The sequence below is a fragment of the Ranitomeya variabilis genome, chromosome 2, assembly GCF_051348905.1.
Source record: "Ranitomeya variabilis isolate aRanVar5 chromosome 2, aRanVar5.hap1, whole genome shotgun sequence".
NCBI classification, from domain to species: Eukaryota; Metazoa; Chordata; class Amphibia; order Anura; family Dendrobatidae; genus Ranitomeya; species Ranitomeya variabilis.
The window spans coordinates 329,074,017-329,095,470 of record NC_135233.1 but is presented as its reverse complement, the minus strand read 5'-3'; the positions used below and the strand labels follow the sequence as shown (position 1 = coordinate 329,095,470).

The 21,454-nt window shown below is 43.3% G+C and overlaps 1 protein-coding gene across 1 annotated transcript in view; it reads left to right on the top strand.

Moving 5' to 3' along the window:
- The first annotated feature begins 803 nt into the window (after window positions 1-803).
- The window catches only part of CD40LG (CD40 ligand), a 48,292-nt gene continuing 27,641 nt past the window's right edge, over window positions 804-21,454 (top strand). Inside the window, exons 1-2 of the mRNA XM_077285280.1 lie at window positions 804-1,019; window positions 4,519-4,656. Coding sequence (XP_077141395.1) covers window positions 804-1,019; window positions 4,519-4,656 — 354 coding nt within the window. The remainder of the gene's footprint in view (window positions 1,020-4,518; window positions 4,657-21,454) is intronic.

The window sequence follows — 21,454 nt, the reverse complement described above, 5'->3', positions numbered from 1 at the left end:
ATATTGACTGATCTGTTTCCTTTTGTGGCTGTATCTTTGTAGACTAAAATTAAAGTTTGCTTTTGGATTACCAACCAGACTGTGTTTGTTTCTGTGCCTACTTACCATTGCCTGGTATTGCCCCCTTGACAATAATCACATGATTCTGCTAATGTTTTCTAAATATATTTCATCGTTTCATAGTTTTAAGGTTGAAGGTAGAATAAGACCATCGAGTTCAACCTTTAGCCTGACAGGTTGATCCAGAGGAAGGCAAAAACCCTATGGGGCAGATGCTAATAGCTCCATATTAGAGGAAAGTCCTTCCCAACTCTACATATGGTAATCAGACTAGTTCCCTGAATCAATGCGCCCTCACAAAAACTAGTACCCATAACTTGTAATATTATCTTTTTCAAAAAAGGCATATAGGGTCATCTTGAATGACAGGATACAGTTGATAAGACCAATATCAAAAAAAGACAGAAATGTGGTAAATTTGCCCAGTTTTATTTCTATAAAAATCTTAGTGAAGGAAGAAAATAGCTGTATAGTGAGAGCTGAACATTTCAATGGGTATGAAAACAATTAGCATTATTTAATGGAAAGACAGGTAAGTGGATTATTTGGATCATTTAAAATATTGTTGAACCCCTAATTTCCATAGGAAAATCTGTCAATGGAACATGTTCTTCAAGAGATGGTGGAATCTAAGTGAAATGTTGTAATGTGTAACCATACAGCACGCTGCAATAAATATTCCAGGAAGTGTGTAGGTCTCACAACCGAGTTGTACCTGTCGTCTCGACTGTGCAGTAACTTTAATGCCATATGCTTTATCCCTCTGCCTGAAGAAGACATCATTCACATGCTGCACAATGATCAACTCTTACAATCAAAGCCCCTCAGAAGATCCGTCTCGGCAAAAGTCACCTTCATCCATCATGAAAATATCCCTATGGATTTTTATTCTTTGCGTGTTAGCACAGATTGTTGGGATCTGTATTTTTGGTGTATACTTCCACATGAAAGTAGATAAGGTAAGTTATAAAATTCACAACATTTTGGTTATTTTATTGGCTACGCTAAGATGAATTTATTAAAAAATTTGATATCATGGACCAGCTGAGAACATAGGAGTTTCATTTATTTAAGAGTTGGAATTGTTTTGGTGATTACTCAATAGTAGTACTAAAAAAGAGACGCAGAAACGTAAATTTCACCAATAAGAAGCGTAAAAGTGAAATTAATTTGTGGATATTCTATAACTTGAATCTTCTCTTTTTACCACTATATTCATTTCCCCACCTTTGCCTTAATCATAGATGTCCAAAAAGCAGAAAGAGAAGTTTTCTATGGATTCCTTACACTTGTGTTTTTGGAATAAAATATTTTTTTACCCCCTAGAGCCTCTATTTTGCTACTCAGGGAAAGAAAATCTGCATTGTAAGGAACTTTCCACAAACACCCCATATCTTAGCTTCCTGGACCCCTGGAAATGTGAATTGGAATGTCACATGAAATTCCACTATAGAGAAGAGTTAAGCTTTCACCATAATTTAATTTGCCAGTATTATATTACATTACATTGCACCTAAGTCAACATAGTTTTGCTGCATCCTTTTATAAAAAAAAATATATACCAATTAAGAGGAAACGCTTATGTCTTTGCCTTTTGGTTTAGAGGACAATTACAGGACATAGAATGGTGTTCAACAAGACCGCTTAATCTAATCTACCGCTCAAGGAAAAGCCTTATTAGCGGTTTAATAGGAAACTAATTAAATAATGTGACTTCTAATTTTCCGGAATCTGGTTCAATGACAATTAGATTTAGGAGAATTTAGAAATGTATGTAATAACATATTCAATTTCATAATATGTTTAAGTAATTAAAAACTATCTGAAGCCTAGTTTTTTTATTTATCCATTTAGAAAAAGGAAATTAAGCAGCACCAGTAACATATCAAAATAAAGAAGAGAGCAAACCGTGGTGCAAAGCTTCCTAGGCAGAAGCACTCCAAAAATGGTCCAAATTATAGGGTTTTAATTGCCCATGTGGCGACATTTCAGTTCATGTGAACCTTTCTCACGCCTCAAGCAAAATCTATCTATCTTGAACAGTTCATATATAGATAATGGATAGATAGAGATAAGATATAGATATATAGATAAATAGATAGAAAGATAATAGATAGACATATAGATAGATAAATCATAGATAGATATATAGATAGATCATAGATAGAGAGATAGATAGATACAGTAGATAGATAGATAGATAGATAGATAGATAGATAGATAGATAGATAGATAGATTCTTTAAGTCAATATGCTGAGCATCAATGAAGAAAAGATATGGTAGCAAAGGTGATCAACTCAATTCTGCTCTTTACAATGGTGAGCTGAAAGTGATTATGTCTTAAGGGCAATAAAAAATTTTTATCCTCATAAATCACCGCAGCCATGTGTTACTAAAGTAGCCTTAACGCATCAAATTCAATTTCCTATATTTTATTTACAAGACATGGTAATGTGTATTTATGCAGACTTAATTTTCCGTTGATTCTTGGCCAATAATTATCTACTTTGTTTTTCAAAACAATTGATTTTTGCCTATTTGTCAAAAAATGCCCAACATTTTGGCCAAAATTATTCACAGTATGAATGGCCAATTAATGACCAATAAGATTTTATACAGGTATATCAGCCAATTACAAGATTTTTGTATTTTAGTACTATAACTGCAGACAGTTATGAAATTTAATTTGATGCATGTAAATATCGCTATTAATATATAGTAGAACACTCAATTTCAGCTAGTCTTCCATGTATATAAAATGTAGAGTGGGGGAAATAAGTATTTGATCCCTTGCTGATTTTGTAAGTTTTCCCACTGACAGACATGAATAGTCTATAATTATAAGGGTAGGTTAATTTTAACATTGAGAGATAGCAAAAATAAAATCCAGAGAATCACATTGTATAAATTATATAAATGTATTGCATTTTGCAGTGAGAAATAAGTATTTGATCCCCTACCAACCATTAAGAGTTCTGGCTCCTACAGACCAGTTAGATGCTCCTATCAACTCGTTACCTGTATTAAAGCCAGCTGTCTTACATAGTCACCTTTATAAAAGACTCCTGCCCACAGACTCAATTAATCAGTCAGACTATAACCTCTACAACATGGGCAAGACCAAAGAGCTTTCTAAGGATGTCAGGGACAAGATCATAGACCTGCACAAAGCTGGAATGGGCTACAAAACCATAAGTAAGACGCCGAGTGAGAAGGAGACAACTGTTGGTGTAATAGTAAGAAAATGGAAGAAATACGAAATGACTGTCAATCGACATCCATCTGAGGCACCATGCTAAATCTCACCTCGTTGATCATGAGGAAGGTGAGAGATCAGCCTAAACCTACATGGGGGAACTTGCTAATGATCTCAAGGCAGCTGGGACCACAGTCACAAAGAAAACCATTCATAACACATTACACCATAAAGGTTTAAAATCCTGCAGTGCCGGCAAGGTCTACCTGCTCAAGAAGGCACATGTGCAGACCCATCTGAAGTTTACCATTGAACACCTGGATGATTCTGTAAGTGATTGGGAGAAGATGCTGTGGTCAGATGAGACAAAAGTTGAGGTCTTTGGCATTAGATCAACTCACCGTGTTTGGAGGAAGAGAAATGCTGCCTATGACCCAAAGAACACCGTCCCCACTGTCAAGCATGGAGGTGGAAATATTATGTTTTGAGGGTGTTTCTCTGCTAAAGGCACAGGTCTACTTCACCCCATCAATGGGAGAATGGATTGAACCATGTACCGTAAAATCCTGAGTGACAACCTCATTCCCTCCGCCAGGACATTAAAAATGGGTCATGGCTGGGTCTTCCAGCAAGACAATGACCCAAAACATACAGCTAAGGCAACAAAGGAGTGGCTTAAAAAGAAGCACATTAAGGTCATGGAGTGGCCTAGCTAGTCTCCAAACCTTAATCCCATAGAAAACTTATGGAGGAAGTTGAAGCTCCGAGTTGCCAAGCGACAGCCTCAAAATCTTAATGACTTAGAGATGATCTGCAAAGAGGAGTGGACCAAAATTCCTCCTGACATGTGCACAAACCTCATCATCAATTACAAAAAACGTCTGACTGCCGTGCTTGCCAACAATGGTTTTGCCAAGTATTAAGTCTTGTTTGCCAGAGAGATCAAATACTTATTTCTCACTGCAAAATGCAAATACATTTATATAATTTATACAATGTGATTTTCTGAATTTTATTTTTGATATTCTATTTCTCAATGTTAAACTTAACCTATCCTTAAAATTATAGACTGCTCATGTCTTTGTCAGTGGGCAAACTTACGAAATCAGCAAGGGATTAAATAATTATTTCCCCCACTGTATATAGCATACATCAAATATCATATTACCTTGTTCTCTCAACATATATTTTATTCTCTGATTTATGTATCACAGTAGTAAGCACAGAGAAATAATATTTTTGCATTCATGTCTCAACAAAGATTCAAGAAGTAATGGACCTCAACGAAGATTACTTGTTCCTACGGAGAATACAGAAATGTATCAAAGGAGGAAACGTAGACTCTTCTTTACTGAGCTGCAAAGAGGTTTTAGATAGATGCCGTAGCCTAATCTCACAGGTAAGGTGTGTGTTGGTGTGAATGCAGACGGGTGGAGAGCACAATAAGTCTTATGTGGTTTTGTCGTTTTTTTTTTTTGCTTTCATCTTGCAAACGGAATATAATTGAAGCTTAGATCTTTGCTGGAAAAAAGTTACCATATTTGAATATGAATTAGATATTTCAATTACTTTATTAATAGCATTTAATGTGGGTTTGAAAATGTCATTGTTTAGCCCCCTCATTTATGAAAACACTACACATGCATTCAATGTGGATTATAGTCATTGTTAAATAGTGGTGTCCCTAATGGTTAAAAACAAGTTATTCTCATTTGAATTGGCAATAGAGATGCTATGACCTGGTTTTTAACCCCTTTACCCCCAAGGGTGGTTTGCACGTTAATGACCAGGCCAATTTTTACAATTCTGACCACTGTCCGTTTATAACAGTTATAACAGGTTATAACTCTGGAACGCTTCAACGGATCCCAGTGATTCTGACACAGTTTTCTCGTGACATATTGTACTTCATGATAGCAGTAAAATTTCCTTGATATTACCTGCGTTTATTTGTGGAAAAAATGGAAATTTGGCGAAAAATGTGGAAAATTTTGCAATTTTCCAACTTTGAATTTTTATGCAATTAAATCACAGAGATATGTCACACAAAATACTTAATAAGTAACATTTCCCACATGTCTACTTTACATCAGCACAATTTTGGAAACAAAATTTTTTTTTGTTAGGGAGTTATAAGGGTTAAAAGTTGACCAGCAATTTCTCATTTTTACAACACCATTTTTTTTTTTAGGGACCACATCTCATTTGAAGTCATTTTGAGGGGTCTATATGATAGAAAATAACAAAGTGTGACACCATTCTAAAAACTGCACCCCTCAAGGTGCTCAAAACCACATTCAAGAAGTTTATTAACCCTTCAGGTGTTTCACAGGAATTTTTAGAATGTTTAAATAAAAATTAACATTTAACTTTTTTTCACAAAAAAATTACTTCAGCTCCAATTTGTTTTATTTTACCAAGGGTAACAGGAGAAATTGGACCCCAAAAGTTGTTGTACAATTTGTCCTGAGTACGCCGATACCACATATGTGGTGGTAAACCACTGTTTGGGCGCATGGCAGATCTCGGAAGCGAAGGAGCGCCATTTGACGTTTCAATGCAAAATTGACTGGAATTGAGATGGGACGCCATGTTGCGTTTGGAGAGCCCCTGATGTGCTTAAATGGTGGAAACCCCCCAATTATAACTGAAACCCTAATTCAAACACACCCCTAACCCTAATCCCAATGGTAACCCTAACCACACCCCTAACCCTGACACACCCCTAACTCTAATCCCAACCCTATTCCCAACCGTATATGTAATCCAAACCCTAACCCTAACTTTAGCCCCAACCCTAACTGTAGCCTTAACCCTAGCCCCAACCCTAACCCTAGCCCTAGCCCTAACCCCAGCCCTAACCCCAGCCCTAACCCTAACCCTAGCCCTAGCCCTAACCCTAACCCTAGCCCTAACCATAGCCCTAACCCTAACCCTAGCCCTAACCCTAACCCTAATGGGAAAATGAAAATAAATACATTTTTTTAATTTTTCCCTAAATAAGGGGGTGATGAAGGGGGGGTTGATTTACTTTTATAGCGTGTTTTTTAGCGGATTTTTATGATTGGCAGCCGTCACACACTAAAAGACGCTTTTTATTGCAAAAAATATTTTTTGTGTTACCACATTTTGAGAGCTATAATTTTTCCATATTTTGGTCCACAGAGTCATGTGAGGTCTTGTTTTTTGTGGGACGAGTTGACGTTTTTATTGGTAACATTTTCGGGCACGTGACATTTTTTGATCGCTTTTTATTCCAATTTTTGTGAGGCAGAATTACCAAAAACCACCTATTCATGAATTTCTTTTGGGGGGGACGTTTATACCGTTCCGCGTTTGGTAAAATGGATAAAGCAGTTTTATTCTTCAGGTCAGTTCGATTACAGCCATACCTCATTTATATCATTTTTTATGTTTTGGCGCTTTTATACGATAAAAACTATTTTATAGAAAAAATAATTATTTTTCCATCGCTTTATTCTGAGGACTATAACTTTTTTATTTTTTCACTGATGATGCTGTATGGCAGCTCGTTTTTTGCGGTACAAGATGAAGTTTTCAGCGGTACCATGGTTATTTATATCCGTGTTTTTGATCGCGTGTTATTCCACTTTTTGTTTGGCGGTATGATAATAAAGCGTTGTTTTTTGCCTCTTTTTTTTTTTTTACGGTGTTTACTGAAGGGGTTAACTAGTGGGACAGTTTTATAGGTTGGGTTGTTACGGACGCGGCGATACTAAATTTGTGTACTTTTATTGTTTTTTTTTATTTAGATATAGAAATGTATTTATGGGAACAGTATATATATATATATATATATATATATATATATATACTTTGCTGTGCACTGTGTCAGATCAGCGATCTGACGTGCACTCCTGCAGGCTTACCAGCGCTTGCTCTGAGCAGGCGCTGGTAAGCCACCTCCCTGCAGGACCCGGATGCAGCCCCGTGGCCATTTTGGATCTGGGGTCTGCAGGAAGGAGGAGGTAGGAGACCCTCGGAGCAATGCGATCACATCGCGTTGCTCCGGAGGTCTCAGGGAAGCACGCAGGGAGCCCCCTCCCTGTGCGATGCTTCCCTATACCGCCGGAACACTGCGATCATGTTTGATCGCAGTGTGCCGGGAGTTAATGTGCCGGGGCGGTCTGTGACCGCTCCTGGCACATAGTGCCGGATGTCAGCTGCGATAGTCAGCTGACACCCGGTTGCGATCGGCCGCGCTCCCCCCGTGAGCGCGGCCGATCGCATATGATGTACTATCCCGTCGGAGGTCATATGGGCCCACCCCACCTCGACGGGATAGTATGTCATATGTCAGAAAGGGGTTAATAGCTTCATAATAATTACTATCTTGTGGGTCAAAATGTTGAAAAACTTTCTTCTTAACAGTTGGCAGGAATTATAGTAACTAATTGAAACCCATGGACACATCATAATTACACCAATACAATTATTAATCAATGGTTCTGGAGATGGAGATAAACTATTGCAAAACATAATGGAAAGTTAAGAAATAATTTGCTTGGTGATTACCAATATTTTAAAATGCACAATGGTAAATAGATTCCCAGTTATTCACTAATAGTTCACAAACTATTTTGTTTTTAAGTTATATTAGCAAAATAGTTTGCATAGTATGTAATTAGAATATTATCTTTGATTAATTTGTCTATGGTATCCCGGCACAGTGTTTGATTCGCCGGCCTGGTGTGACGTCATCTGTGTATCGTACAGGTGAGATTTCACCAGCCTACCTAATAATAACTCAAGACGGGGATCCCATAGGGTAAGGAAATACAAACAGCTCCTGTCCACGGTCAGAGAGCGCTGCCCTGGACCATGGCCTGGGGTAGTGCAAAGCTATCCCCTCATCTCTATTTCTGTGCACAGTGTAGCAATGCTACTCACTTAGGAGTAGTGTTGAGCATTCCGATACCGCAAGTATTGGGTATCGGCCGATATTTGCGGTATCGGAATTCCGATATCGAGTTCCAATATTTTTGTGATATCGGAAATCGGAATCGGAAGTTCCCAGTGTATGGTTCCCAGGGTCTGGAGGAGAGGAAACTCTCCTTCAGGCCCTGGGATCCATATTCATGTGTAAAATAAAGAATAAAAATAAAAAATAGGGATATACTCACCCTCTGACGCGCCCTGGTTGTAACCGCTGCAACCGGCAGCCTCTGTTCCTAAGAATGAGCGAGTGAAGGACCTGCGATGACGTCGCGGCTTGTGATTGGTCGCGAGAGCGGTCACATGAGCGGTCACGCAACCAATCACAAGCCGCGACGTCATCGAAGGTCCTTAACTCGGCATTCTTAGGAACGGAGGCACTGCTAAGAGCAGGGGCCGCCGGAGGGGTGAGTATATCAATATTTTTTTTTTTTATTCTTTATTTTATACATGAATATGGATCCCAGGGCCTGAAGGAGAGTTTCCTCTCCTTCAGACCCTGGGAACCATTCCGATATTTTGTGTCCCATAGATATGCATTGGTATCGGGTATCGGTATCGGCGAGATCCGATATTTTGCTGGTATCGGCCGATCCAATCCGATACCAATACCTTTGCATATCAGAAGGTATCGCTCAACACTACTTAGGAGCGATCTGGGGTATCACAGGAACCGTTCCTGTTTGAAGTACAGCTGTTTTATTTCAGTCCTTGCAAACCACATCACATGAAAACTTAAGTACAGCCTTTGTCCTGCATAAAGTAAAACATAAAGTAACAAGTCCATACAGTAGTGCTGGATAGCCCGCCTGGCTTAGAGTCCAGCTTCTTAGTCCTTTTGCAAAGGCACTCAATCCACGAGATCTGCACACCCCCATACACACGGACATGTCTGAGACAGGTCTCATTTTACAAAGTGAATCACACCTAGGGGTAGAGATATGGCAAGCAAGAGAAATGACAAGAGAAATGACAAAAGTAAAACAAATGGATAACAGAGGCAATAAAACACCAGAAGAAGAAGAATAATTAATATATAGTTGTCACCTAGCTAGATAATAAGCTACATAGGGCATTTTTCCTATAAATTGCTGTGGCTATTCCGCTGTCATACTTTACTGCTGTGGTTATGATGATTTCCCGGTTTTGAGGGATCTCTATTACTAATAGTATATCTGTGCACCCCACATGCTGACTGCTTACTTATGCATCTATTTAGCCACTCCAATTGGGGTCTTGGATTTTTCTTATTGGTCGTCTACATTGTGGCTGATAAGGTCTTGAACTAATAACCTTCCTCTTTGAAGTCATAATTCCCTGAGTATTTGTAATGGGACTTCTACACTAATGTAACAATTACGAGTACCTATGAAATCGTCACATATTCTCTAATAAATGTAGGTTCTAAGTGATAAAATGCTGAGATCCACCAAGCTTACTCCTACGACCCTATACTACTAATAATACTGTGTCTGTAAGTCATTTCCTAAGCAAAACCAAAGCCACAGCTTTCACCCTTGTAGACCATTGTCGAATTTCACATTCACATCAGATAATATGACTATGTAAATTAACATTTTCACTTATGCTTTGATAAAAATACTTAAAGGGAATCTGTCAAAAGGTTTTGCTATGTAATCTGATAGCAACATGATGTATGAGGCTCAGAACCTGATTCCAGGGATGTGCCAGGTACTAGGCTGTATGTTGCTGTTTCAATAAAATCAGTATTTTATCAGTAGGAGATTATTACTACAGGACTAGGTATCGTGTGCCTCCTAGTCAACTAGTAGCCCCACCCACATCACTAATTAGCAATTACCAATCAGTGGTGTGGGCGGGGTTATACAGGACTCAGCATTCTGAGCACTTCTAGATCTGCAGCAGAAAAAGCAAGATTCAATTAAAATTACAGCAAGCAGCCCAGCAAGTGACACATCGCTGGAATCAGGGTCTCTGCCCCTACATCATGCTATTCTCAGATTACATAAATATGATTTGACTTGCTGGATCCCTTAGGATATGAAATAGAAGAATAATTGGGGATTAGAAACTTCTATTACATTAAAGGAATATGTCGCTGGATTAATAATGAAGTCCCTTTAACAAGTGGCCTTGTAAAGGTCCAGTGTGCACACCTTCCTTTGTCACATTTATTTGAGCCTCTGTTAGCAGTACCTACTAAACTGACCGAATGAGCAGCCAAGGCCGGATAAAGTTTGGTGGAGGTTTGTGGACAATAAATCTGGTGGTGGCTCCTATAATTTTAAACAGACCCCAAAGAAAATACAAATTCCAGACCAAACGTCCTACAAACAGATCTCTTAAAGAATTATAGATTCCATACCATATCTCCTACATACAGACCACAGACTCCTAAACTAATATAGACACCGAGAACAGATCCCCTATATACAGACCCCAGGCAATTACACAGCGCACACTTTCCACTGCAGGGAGCTTTGCGGCCCATTTTATGCAGTAGAGCACTTGCATACATAAAGTCATGTGCAGCGCCCCAGAGTTCTGGTCGTTGCAGTACTGTGGCTTCGCCGCTAAGGGGAGCCATGGTACGTTCGATGGCACCGAAGGAGTTCCTCCAATCAGGTATCACAGACACCAATATGTTTCATAGCTGGGCCTCCGGGGGGAGCTAAGGGTGCTATTCATTAGGCCACTCCCCACCATAGTGGGTAAACTGGGGGTCAGGCAGAAAGTTAGAGAGAACGCTGACGGGATTGAACGGAGCAACACCCTGTGGCAGGGGGTGTTGTGAAGGGAGAGACTGTAGGGTCTCTGCCAGGGGTGGGATCCTGGCAGAGGCTTGGCATTGAAAGAACGTAACGGGTCCGCGCAGGCTCCTAGAAGCGGCGGGACTCAAGGAAAGGACTAGAAGCGAGACAGATTGTGCTGAGTGAGAAACGAGATCAAGCAGAAGGAGAATACCAGCAGGGGTTGTGCTGAAAGAGGCAGCACCCTGCTGAGGCGCAATACCAGTGGCCGGAACGCCGAGGGAGTGGATTAGAATACAGCTTCAAGCCATACTCCAAACAGCGGCAGGACAGTCGGTCTCAGGCGGGCTGTCTACCACATATCACCTATGAAGTCTTGGGGGGCAATTGCGGGAGAGGGGCGTCTCTAGGGTCCCGGAAGAACTCCAGGCCTACCTGACAAACGGGTGCCATTCCAACCTGAATACAGGGAAGGGGTGGATTACAGAGGAACATCAAATCGAGTTGTGAGGGAACTTAAGAAACAGACACAACCGTTGTGGGGTCACTTTCCGTGAGCACAGCAGGGAAGGACTACAACACATAGCGCTAGAAGGAAGGCACAGATTTCCACCTGAGAGGAGGGCTCTGGAGGTGCCATTGGACCGGCCGGACTTGCGCAGCCTGGTGAACCGTATTCTGGACTGAGGACTCAGAGATCTCCAGTAAAGAGGTAAAGAGACTGCAAACTGGTGTCCTCATTATTTACCGCGACTTACACCCCACAACCGCACCGTTACATCGCTACCATTACTACCACCTATTTCACCGGACGTCCCCCACTGACGGACAGGGCCACGGACCGGGTCTAGCCACCGTGACAACCCCAGGACTGAGACCTAGAGACCCGGCTCCGGGTACCCCTCGGCCCTGCGGCGGTGTGGGGGCGCTCCAACTTGGCGTCACGAACAGGATCTACTTAAGCCTGAAGAATCAGGTCATGTGTGCCTAGAGACTGTGATTTACTGTGCTTGGACTGTACTTTATTGCAAGACTGTGTGCTGTGCCATTTGCCGCCAAAATCCGCCGCCATTGCAGCGCTGAGGAAAGCACAGGAAGAGAAGAGGGGCGTGGAGTGGGCGTAGACGAGCTGGAGAGCGCGAAGAATAATGGCCGCCCAGTCTAAATATTTCTGTGCAGTGAGGACGTGTCCGTCAGCAGCAGAGATCCGCCTCCTAATCCTTAATGGGGGGCGGAGACAGAGAAAACGAAACCGCCCACGAAGGAGAGAGCGGGAAAAGGACCAGGAAGAAGAAGTGAGCGACATGGAGGACGCCATGGCGAGCCGCCCGGAGCCGGAGCGTGGGGTCGGAGCAGAGGACTCCCCCAGCCACCCGGAGGGGCACCGCAACCAGGCCTCCACCGCTGATGCTGAATTCCTGCAGGCCGGAGTGGACGAGCTCAGCGACCGACCCCGGCGGACGCAGCTGAGCACCGAGGCCGGGTGGAAGAAGGCCATCATCAGGAGCCTCACCGGACATCTGTCGGCAGCCTCATCTGGTCCGGAGCAGGGAAGAAGTCCCAGCGCTCCGAAGCTGGAAAGCAAGGCCCTGCCGGAAAGCGAAGTGCTGCAAGCAGAGATGACAGCGTCGCAGAACAAGGCCCTGCAGCCAGCGTTCCAGACCCCAGCGGAGACGGAGCAGACCGGCACCGGAGGAACCGCATCTGAAGCAGGTAGGAAGAGCCACCCTGCCCTGACGACCGACACCACTCCAGTGACTGCTAGTGCCACAGCTGCTGACTCCGTTCCAGTGACTGATCTTGCAGCAGCCGCTACCTCTGCTGCAGCAAATGCCCATATTCAAGCTGCGCAGACCTCCATCGCTGCGCATGATTTAACCATACATGAAAGACGGATTAACGGCGTTTGTCCAGCACTGGGTGTAACCCTGGACCTCACTTTGCCCAGGCCAAGAAGGGTTAAGTGCCAGGTGCAGCCCTGGAAGCCGTCCAACTAAACCTCGGAAACCTGAAACTGTAAATAGTTAACTGTTTATTTCCTTGCTGTTTTGCTGCTAAAACCCGTCCTGGGTTAACTCTTAAAGGGATCCCTTTGTTTACCCGGGATCCCTATTGCTTTTTATTTTTGCTTTCACTTTCATTTTTGCTTTTTGTTCCACAATGTTATACAAACTGAGAACTCATGAACAGTGCATGATTCGAACTTTCTTTTGTAAATAGTTGCACCTTCTTAAAGGTGCACCCTACTGGTTTTAGCCAAAGACACTTTGCGAAGATATTTGCCCTATTTGTTTGAGCCAAAGACACTTTGTGAAGATACCTTTCCTACCGGTTCTAGTTAAAGACACTTTGCGAAGATACCATGCCGGAACCTTTGCATGGGCCGGTAGGCTGAGAAGACGAGCTACCTTAGAAAGACTTGGTCTCCTCTTAAAGGGGATGTGAGAAACTGAACTTGAGAGAGATACTGTTGCAGAACAGTAATGCCATAATGATGCCTTGAAAAGAAATGTAACTGTTTTACATGCTAAGTTATATGTGTTGAATTTGTTGAAATGTCTAAATAATGTTTTGCAGAAAGAAAAGATGCAGAGAGCCCGTAGGGGTAGAGATAGAGGTCTGCATAGTTGAAAGTAAGCAAAGTAATAATGAAGGTGAGGATAGAAGGTAAACCCCGCGTCCCCATTGAAAGTTACTTTGTTACTAAGGACAGAGAGTGAACCCGTAGGGGTTAGAGAGTGAGTCCTTAAAGGAGCCGAGTAGAGCTGGCTCAGAGTTCTTTAAACGAAAGGAATGTTATGTCTATACCATGTATAGTAGAGAAAGGCAGTAGGCCCTGGATGAACAGGGCGGTCCTGTAAAAGAAAGGAGAGGCAGTAGGTCTGGTGCCATAGGGACAGGCGGTCCTGCAGGTTCAAAGTAGGAGAATGTGAAGTTACCTTACCCTGTAATGTGATTATAGGAAGGCCTTTGGTAAACTAAGAGTGTATGTTTCCTAAAGGCAATGTTAATTTATTGTTCCAGAATTTGCACTAAGTAGAATAACCGGTTGGGTAACAGGAGTTATGCATAGCCTGTAATTTATAATGTTGACCATGTTTGTAACGTTAAAAGTGTCCTCACCTCCCATAAAGGGAAGCCTGTTCAAGTATACTTATCGTTTTGCACTCAACAAAATTGTATGTCTTTTTGCTAATCTGTATTGTTGTTTTTCTTCCCAGTCCCGGAGTACTGTGTTTAACCAGGGGGGAGTGCAGCGCCCCAGAGTTCTGGTCGTTGCAGTACTGTGGCTTCGCCGCTAAGGGGAGCCATGGTACGTTCGATGGCACCGAAGGAGTTCCTCCAATCAGGTATCACAGACACCAATATGTTTCATAGCTGGGCCTCCGGGGGGAGCTAAGGGTGCTATTCATTAGGCCACTCCCCACCATAGTGGGTAAACTGGGGGTCAGGCAGAAAGTTAGAGAGAACGCTGACGGGATTGAACGGAGCAACACCCTGTGGCAGGGGGTGTTGTGAAGGGAGAGACTGTAGGGTCTCTGCCAGGGGTGGGATCCTGGCAGAGGCTTGGCATTGAAAGAACGTAACGGGTCCGCGCAGGCTCCTGGAAGCGGCGGGACTCAAGGAAAGGACTAGAAGCGAGACAGATTGTGCTGAGTGAGAAACGAGATCAAGCAGAAGGAGAATACCAGCAGGGGTTGTGCTGAAAGAGGCAGCACCCTGCTGAGGCGCAATACCGGTGGCCGGAACGCCGAGGGAGTGGATTAGAATACAGCTTCAAGCCATACTCCAAACAGCGGCAGGACAGTCGGTCTCAGGCGGGCTGTCTACCACATATCACCTATGAAGTCTTGGGGGGCAATTGCGGGAGAGGGGCGTCTCTAGGGTCCCGGAAGAACTCCAGGCCTACCTGACAAACGGGTGCCATTCCAACCTGAATACAGGGAAGGGGTGGATTACAGAGGAACATCAAATCGAGTTGTGAGGGAACTTAAGAAACAGACACAACCGTTGTGGGGTCACTTTCCGTGAGCACAGCAGGGAAGGACTACAACACATAGCGCTAGAAGGAAGGCACAGATTTCCACCTGAGAGGAGGGCTCTGGAGGTGCCATTGGACCGGCCGGACTTGCGCAGCCTGGTGAACCGTATTCTGGACTGAGGACTCAGAGATCTCCAGTAAAGAGGTAAAGAGACTGCAAACTGGTGTCCTCATTATTTACCGCGACTTACACCCCACAACCGCACCGTTACATCGCTACCATTACTACCACCTATTTCACCGGACGTCCCCCACTGACGGACAGGGCCACGGACCGGGTCTAGCCACCGTGACAACCCCAGGACTGAGACCTAGAGACCCGGCTCCGGGTACCCCTCGGCCCTGCGGCGGTGTGGGGGCGCTCCACATGCAACAAACTTTTTAAGGTCTTCGATCATTAACAAGTCCCCTGTACAAAAAGGAAAATTGCACATCTTTGTTTGTGGTTTTTATGACAATTTGTTTCAAAAACATGTAGGGGAGAGATGGTATTAAAGTGGTTTTCCTCTACTTTCTTGTAATCTTCATGTGGTCTGAGTGCTATAAAAAAAAGAAGTAGCACATACTTACCCATAAATCCCCTGCCCGTTCTGTCAGATAGGTTTCCAGTTGGTCTCTTCCCCTTCTTATGGCCACTAATTAGGTGCAGTGATCAGACATCAAACAGACCAGAAGAGAAGGTAATGAGACTATCGGGGGCCCAGCCAGTGGGATGAAGCAGAGTCAAGGGATTTGTAGCACAGTGCGGGGCAATAGCCGGGGGTGTGGCACTCGAATCCTTTTACACCCCAGCGCGCTACATATGAGTGTGGGTTCTGGTTTGTGTGTAGAATTGTTCTGTAAGGGCATCATGCCCGTGTAGGCCGTATGTAGCCGGTGGTGTGGACTGGCCAGGACCATTTGATTCAGAGTTCAATGAAGGAGGCTTCTGTTCCAACAAAAACTGTTTACTGGGTGATAACTTGGTAAAGGTTATATACAATGGATAGTGGGCACAGAGCCTTATGGACGTTTCCACTAAAGCACTTGTCAAGCTCTGGCCCGCGGGCCAAATCTGGCCTGTGAACTGATAACATTTGGCCCACGAGGAAGGCGGCCCTCCAATCCCTGTCCTGCAGTCTGAAGGAGCTGCATCAGAAACAAGCAAGTGCCCTGTGCACAGTGAATGTAATGTTACTTGCCGGCCCTTCTTCAGAACCACCCACTGTTCTGTCCCATCAGAGAAGGGAAGTCCCAGCAGGTGACCTGACAAGAGATGCTTCTGTGTAAGGATAGATAAGACCTTTCTTCTGTACATAGTAAATCCCCATGTGACCGCAGCTTGCCTCTGCTGGGAGGAATGGGTAGGAGAATTGCACTCACTCCTGTGCCATTCAGAAATACAGCAGGGATTCCTCACACGTACTGCTCTCCTGGGCTGAAGATTACAGCACTGCAGGTTTGCTTAAATTTTCATTCCATACCACTTGTTTTGTCCTACATTCTTGAGGCTTTTGGTGTCAGTCTTGTCGAATTACTAGTGTGCTTAAATTTCACTTGTTTTCTTCAAGATCCAAAATTTGCCATCTTAAAAGGAACTATAAAAAGACATCCAGCATCACCCCTCCTCCCCTCCTACTCTCTCTCATACACAAGTTCTGTAGCAAAGCACACTACAGCAGGAATGGGGTCCTGCATAAAGTGCCTGGGGTCCTGCATCTAGTGCACATCCCTGCGAGGTCACTCACCCCTGCAGCAAATAGTATGGAGTTGTGTACCTGAAGGAGTGATGGCCTTTCCCTGGTGTTGTACCTGGGAGGCCCATTTCCCTGGTGTTTTACCTGGGAGGCCCATTTCAGCTACACTACAGTCCCACAGTCATCTTGAGATTCATTAAAGACTTGTAAATCCTCCCAGCGCACACTGCTCACTGTGAGGATTCTCCACCGTCAGCACCAAAAACAGCAGTCAAGTATGCGATATGCAAACTCCTGGCCAGAACCTGACTAGACTGTTCCTGGCCTCATGCAATATACTAATATTGAGCGTGCCAAAAACAGTGTTCCCAGTGCTGACACTGGAGAATCCTCACAGCGCTCAGTGCATGCAGTGGGAGGATTCACAAGGCTGCAGTCAAGACCAGCCTGTGACTTTGTCCAAGTTTTTAATTTTGGTCCTCTGTGTATTTTAGCTTCACATCCCTGCTTTACAGTATAAAGCATCTTTCACTCTCAATATCCTTCTTCTGTAGTTTATTCCAGGGATAGTGAGGCACACTTTTTTGTTCTACTCCACCACAAAACCGTTTTAACGCTACTTTCTTGATCAGCAAGAATCCCTACTTGCTCTTTTGGTTTTGCGTCCTATTTCTCCCACTATTGGCACCCTGGAAACCTTCCATGCGGGATCCCCACTAGTCAGTTGTACTCAGTATTGCTTAGGTCCATTACCTTCTGTGTTGCAAGCTCTGAAGTTCGGAGGACACATGTGCAGGAGCCACTCTGTCTCATCGGTCACTTCTATCCAGGATCACACTATCCCTCATGCTTAGTCTCCTCTTGTTTAGGGTCACCTTTCTATGCAGCTCTGCTCATGTTGCACACCAGACTCTAACTGACAGCTAAGGGTACCGTTACACAAAACGATTTACCAACGATCACGACCAGTGATACGACCTGGCCGTGATCGTTGGTAAGTCGTTGTGTGGTCGCTGGGGAGCTGTCACACAGACAGCTCTCCAGCGACCAACGATGCCGAAGTCCCCGGGTAACCAGGGTAAACATCGGGTTACTAAGCGCAGGGCCACGCTTAGTAACCCGATGTTTACCCTGGTTACCATCGTAAATGTAAAAAAAAAAAAACAGTACATACTCACATTCCGGTGTCCGTCAGGTCCCTCGCCGTCCGCTTCCCGCACTGACTGAGTGCCGGCCATAAAGTGAAAGCAGAGCACAGCGGTGACGTCACTGCTGTGCTGTGCTTTTACTTTCCGGCCGGCAGTCAGTTACCATGACGCATGACAGTACCATCAGGCATCCTGCGCTAATTCTACACAGCGGGTGAGCTTGTTATGTCCTTTCTACCGCTGCCTTTATAACGCTGTATTTGACTATTTCGGCCCTATATCTGAACCACGCAGGTTCATGTACTTTTGCATTGGTGCCTGTTGGTTTCTCCAAATTTGTGGATAGCTATTTGGCTTACTTGCCGTCTTTTCCAGCGCGAACCTATATACACGGTCAGGTGTGTATATATATATATATATATATATATATATATATATATATATATATATATATATATATATACTAGCTGTACTACCCGGCTTCGCCCGGGTTAATGACTGCTGTTAGCAAAATAGAATGTGTTAACAAAAATTTATTCTGCACGCAAAAACCACAAAACAAATAGATGGAAATGTAATTATTAAAAGGCAAAAACTAAGCTAATAGAAGCATTTCACAACATATATTAGCTTTGTTATACTGAGAATGTCTTTGTTGCCTATATTAACCAATCAGAGCTCAGATTAATTAACTGTAGCAAAATAGAAGCTGAGCTGTGATTGGTTGCTATTGGCAGCCTGATAAATCCCCAGCCAACAGGAAGCCCACCCCCTGGCAGTATATATTAGCTCACACATACACATAATAGACAGGTCATGTGACTGACAGCTGCCGTATTTCCTATATGGTACATTTGTTGCTCTTGTAGTTTGTCTGCTTATTAATCAGATTTTTATTTTTGAAGGATAATACCAGACTTGTGTGTGTTTTAGGGCGAGTTTCATGTGTCAAGTTGTGTGTGTTGAGTTGCGTGTGGCGACATGCATGTAGCGACTTTTGTGAGATGAGTTTTGTGTGGTGACATGCGTGTAGCAACATTTTGTGTGTCGAGTTGCATGTGACAGGTTAGTGTAGCAAGTTGTGTGCAGCAAGATTTGTGCATGGCAAGTTTTGCGCGTGGCGAGTTTTATGTGTGGTGCGTTTTGAGTATGTGCAAGTTTTGTGTGAGGCAACTTTAGCATGTGTTGCAACTTTTGTACATGTGGCAATTTTTCTGTGTGTGCAAGTTTTGCATGAGGTGAGTTTTCCATGAGGTGAGTTTTGCACGTGTGGCGAGTTTTGCGTGAGCCTAGTTTTGCATATGGCGAGTTTTGCATGTAGCGAGTTTTGCGCGTGGCGAGTTTTGAGTGGTGACTTTTGTGTTTCGACTTTTATGTGGCGAGGTTGGTGTGTGTGTGGTGAAATGTGTGCTGAGGGTCGTATATGTGTTCAAGCACGTGGTAGTGTGTGGCGCATTTTGTGTTTGTGTTCATATCCCCGTGTGTGGTGAGTATCCCATGTCGGGGCCCCACCTTAGCAACTGTACGGTATATACTCTTTGGCGCCATCGCTCTCATTCTTTAAGTCCCCATTGTTCACATCTGGCAGCTGTCAATTTTCCTCCAACACTTTTCCCTTCACTTTTTCCCCATTATGTAGATAGGGGCAAAATTGTTTGGTGAATTGGAACGCGCGGGGTTAAAATTTCACCTCACAACATAGCCTATGACGCTCTCGGGGTCCAGACGTGTGACTGTGCAAAATTTTGTGGCTGTAGCTGCGACGGTGCAGATGCCAATCCCGGACATACACACATACATACATACATACATACACACATTCAGCTTTATATATTAGATATACCTGTATGTAATCTCCTGTATATAGTATATACCTGTGTGTCATCTCACCTATATATAGTATATATCTGTGTGTCATCTCCTCCTGTATATAGTATATACCTGTATGTCATCTCCTCCTATACATAGCATATACCTGTATGTCATCTCCTCCTGCATATACTATATACCTGTAGGTAATCTGCTCCTGTATATAGTATATACCTGTGTGTCATCTCCTCCTGTATATAGTATATACCTGTATGTCATCTCCTCCTGTATGTAGTATGTACCTGTATGTCATCTCCTCCTCTATATAGTATATACCTGTGTGTCATCTCTCCTGTATATAGTATATATCTGTGTGTCATCTCCTCCTGTATATAGTATATACCTGTGTGTCATCTCCCCTGTAAATAGTATATACCTGTGTGTCATCTCCTCCTGTATATAGTATATATCTGTATGTCATCTCCTCCTGTATTAGCCCTCGTTCACACGTTATTTGGTCAGTATTTTTACCACAGTATTTGTAAGCTAAATTGGCAGCCTGATAAATCCCCAGCCAACAGTAAGCCCACCCCCTGGCAGTATATATTAGCTCACACATACACATAATAGACTGGTCATGTGACTGACAGCTGCCGGATTCCTATATGGTACATTTGTTGCTCTTGTAGTTTGTCTGCTTATTAATCAGATTTTTATTTTTGAAGGATAATACCAGACTTGTGTGTGTTTTAGGGCGAGTTTCGTGTGTCAAGTTGTGTGTGTTGAGTTGCGTGTGGCGACATGCATGTAGCGACTTTTGTGAGATGACTTTTGTGTGGCGACATGCGTGTAGCAACTTTTTGTGTGTCGAGTTGCATGTGACAGGTTAGTGTAGCAAGTTGTGTGCAGCAAGATTTGTGCATGGCGAGTTTTGTGCGTGGCGAGTTTTATGTGTGGTGCCTTTTGAGTATGTGCAAGTTTTGTGTGAGGCAACTTTTGCATGTGTTGCAACTTTTGTGCATGTGGCAATTTTTCTGTGTGTGCAAGTTTTGCGTGTGGCGAGTTTTCCATGAGGTGAGTTTTGCACGTGTGGCGAGTTTTGCATGTGGAGAGTTTTGCGCATGGCGAGTTTTGAGCGGCGACTTTTGTGTTTCGACTTTTATGTGGCGAGGTTGGTGTATGTGTGGTGAAATGTGCGCTGAGGGTGATATATGTGTTCGAGCACGTGGTAGTGTGTGGCGCATTTTGTGTGTGTGTTCATATCCCCGTGGTGGTGTGGTGATTATCCCATGTCGGGGCCCCACCTTAGCAACTGTACAGTATATACTCTTTGGCGCCATCGCTCTCATTCTTTAAGTCCCCCTTGTTCACATCTGGCAGCTGTTAATTTGCCTCCAACACTTTTCCTTTCATTTTTTCCCCATTATGTAGATAGGGGCAAAATTGTTTGGTCAATTGGAATGCGCGGGGTTAAAATTTCGCCTCACAACATAGCCTATGATGCTCTCGGGGTCCAGACGTGTGACTGTGCAAAATTTTGTGGCTGTAGCTGCGACGGTTCAGATGCCAATCCCGGACATACATACATACATACATACACACATACACACATTCAGCTTTATATATTAGATAACATTATATTTTATCGCACAATTTTATTTTGTGGGGAATTGTTGGCTTCGCTGCAGGATATCAAATCATTGTGTTACTTGGCGCCACTTTTTATTACTAGTCCCAAAAATTAACTTTATCTTACCCTTACTTTATACACAATACATTACAAGACACAATATTACAAAAGATGTATGACATAATACACCCTACAATACAACAT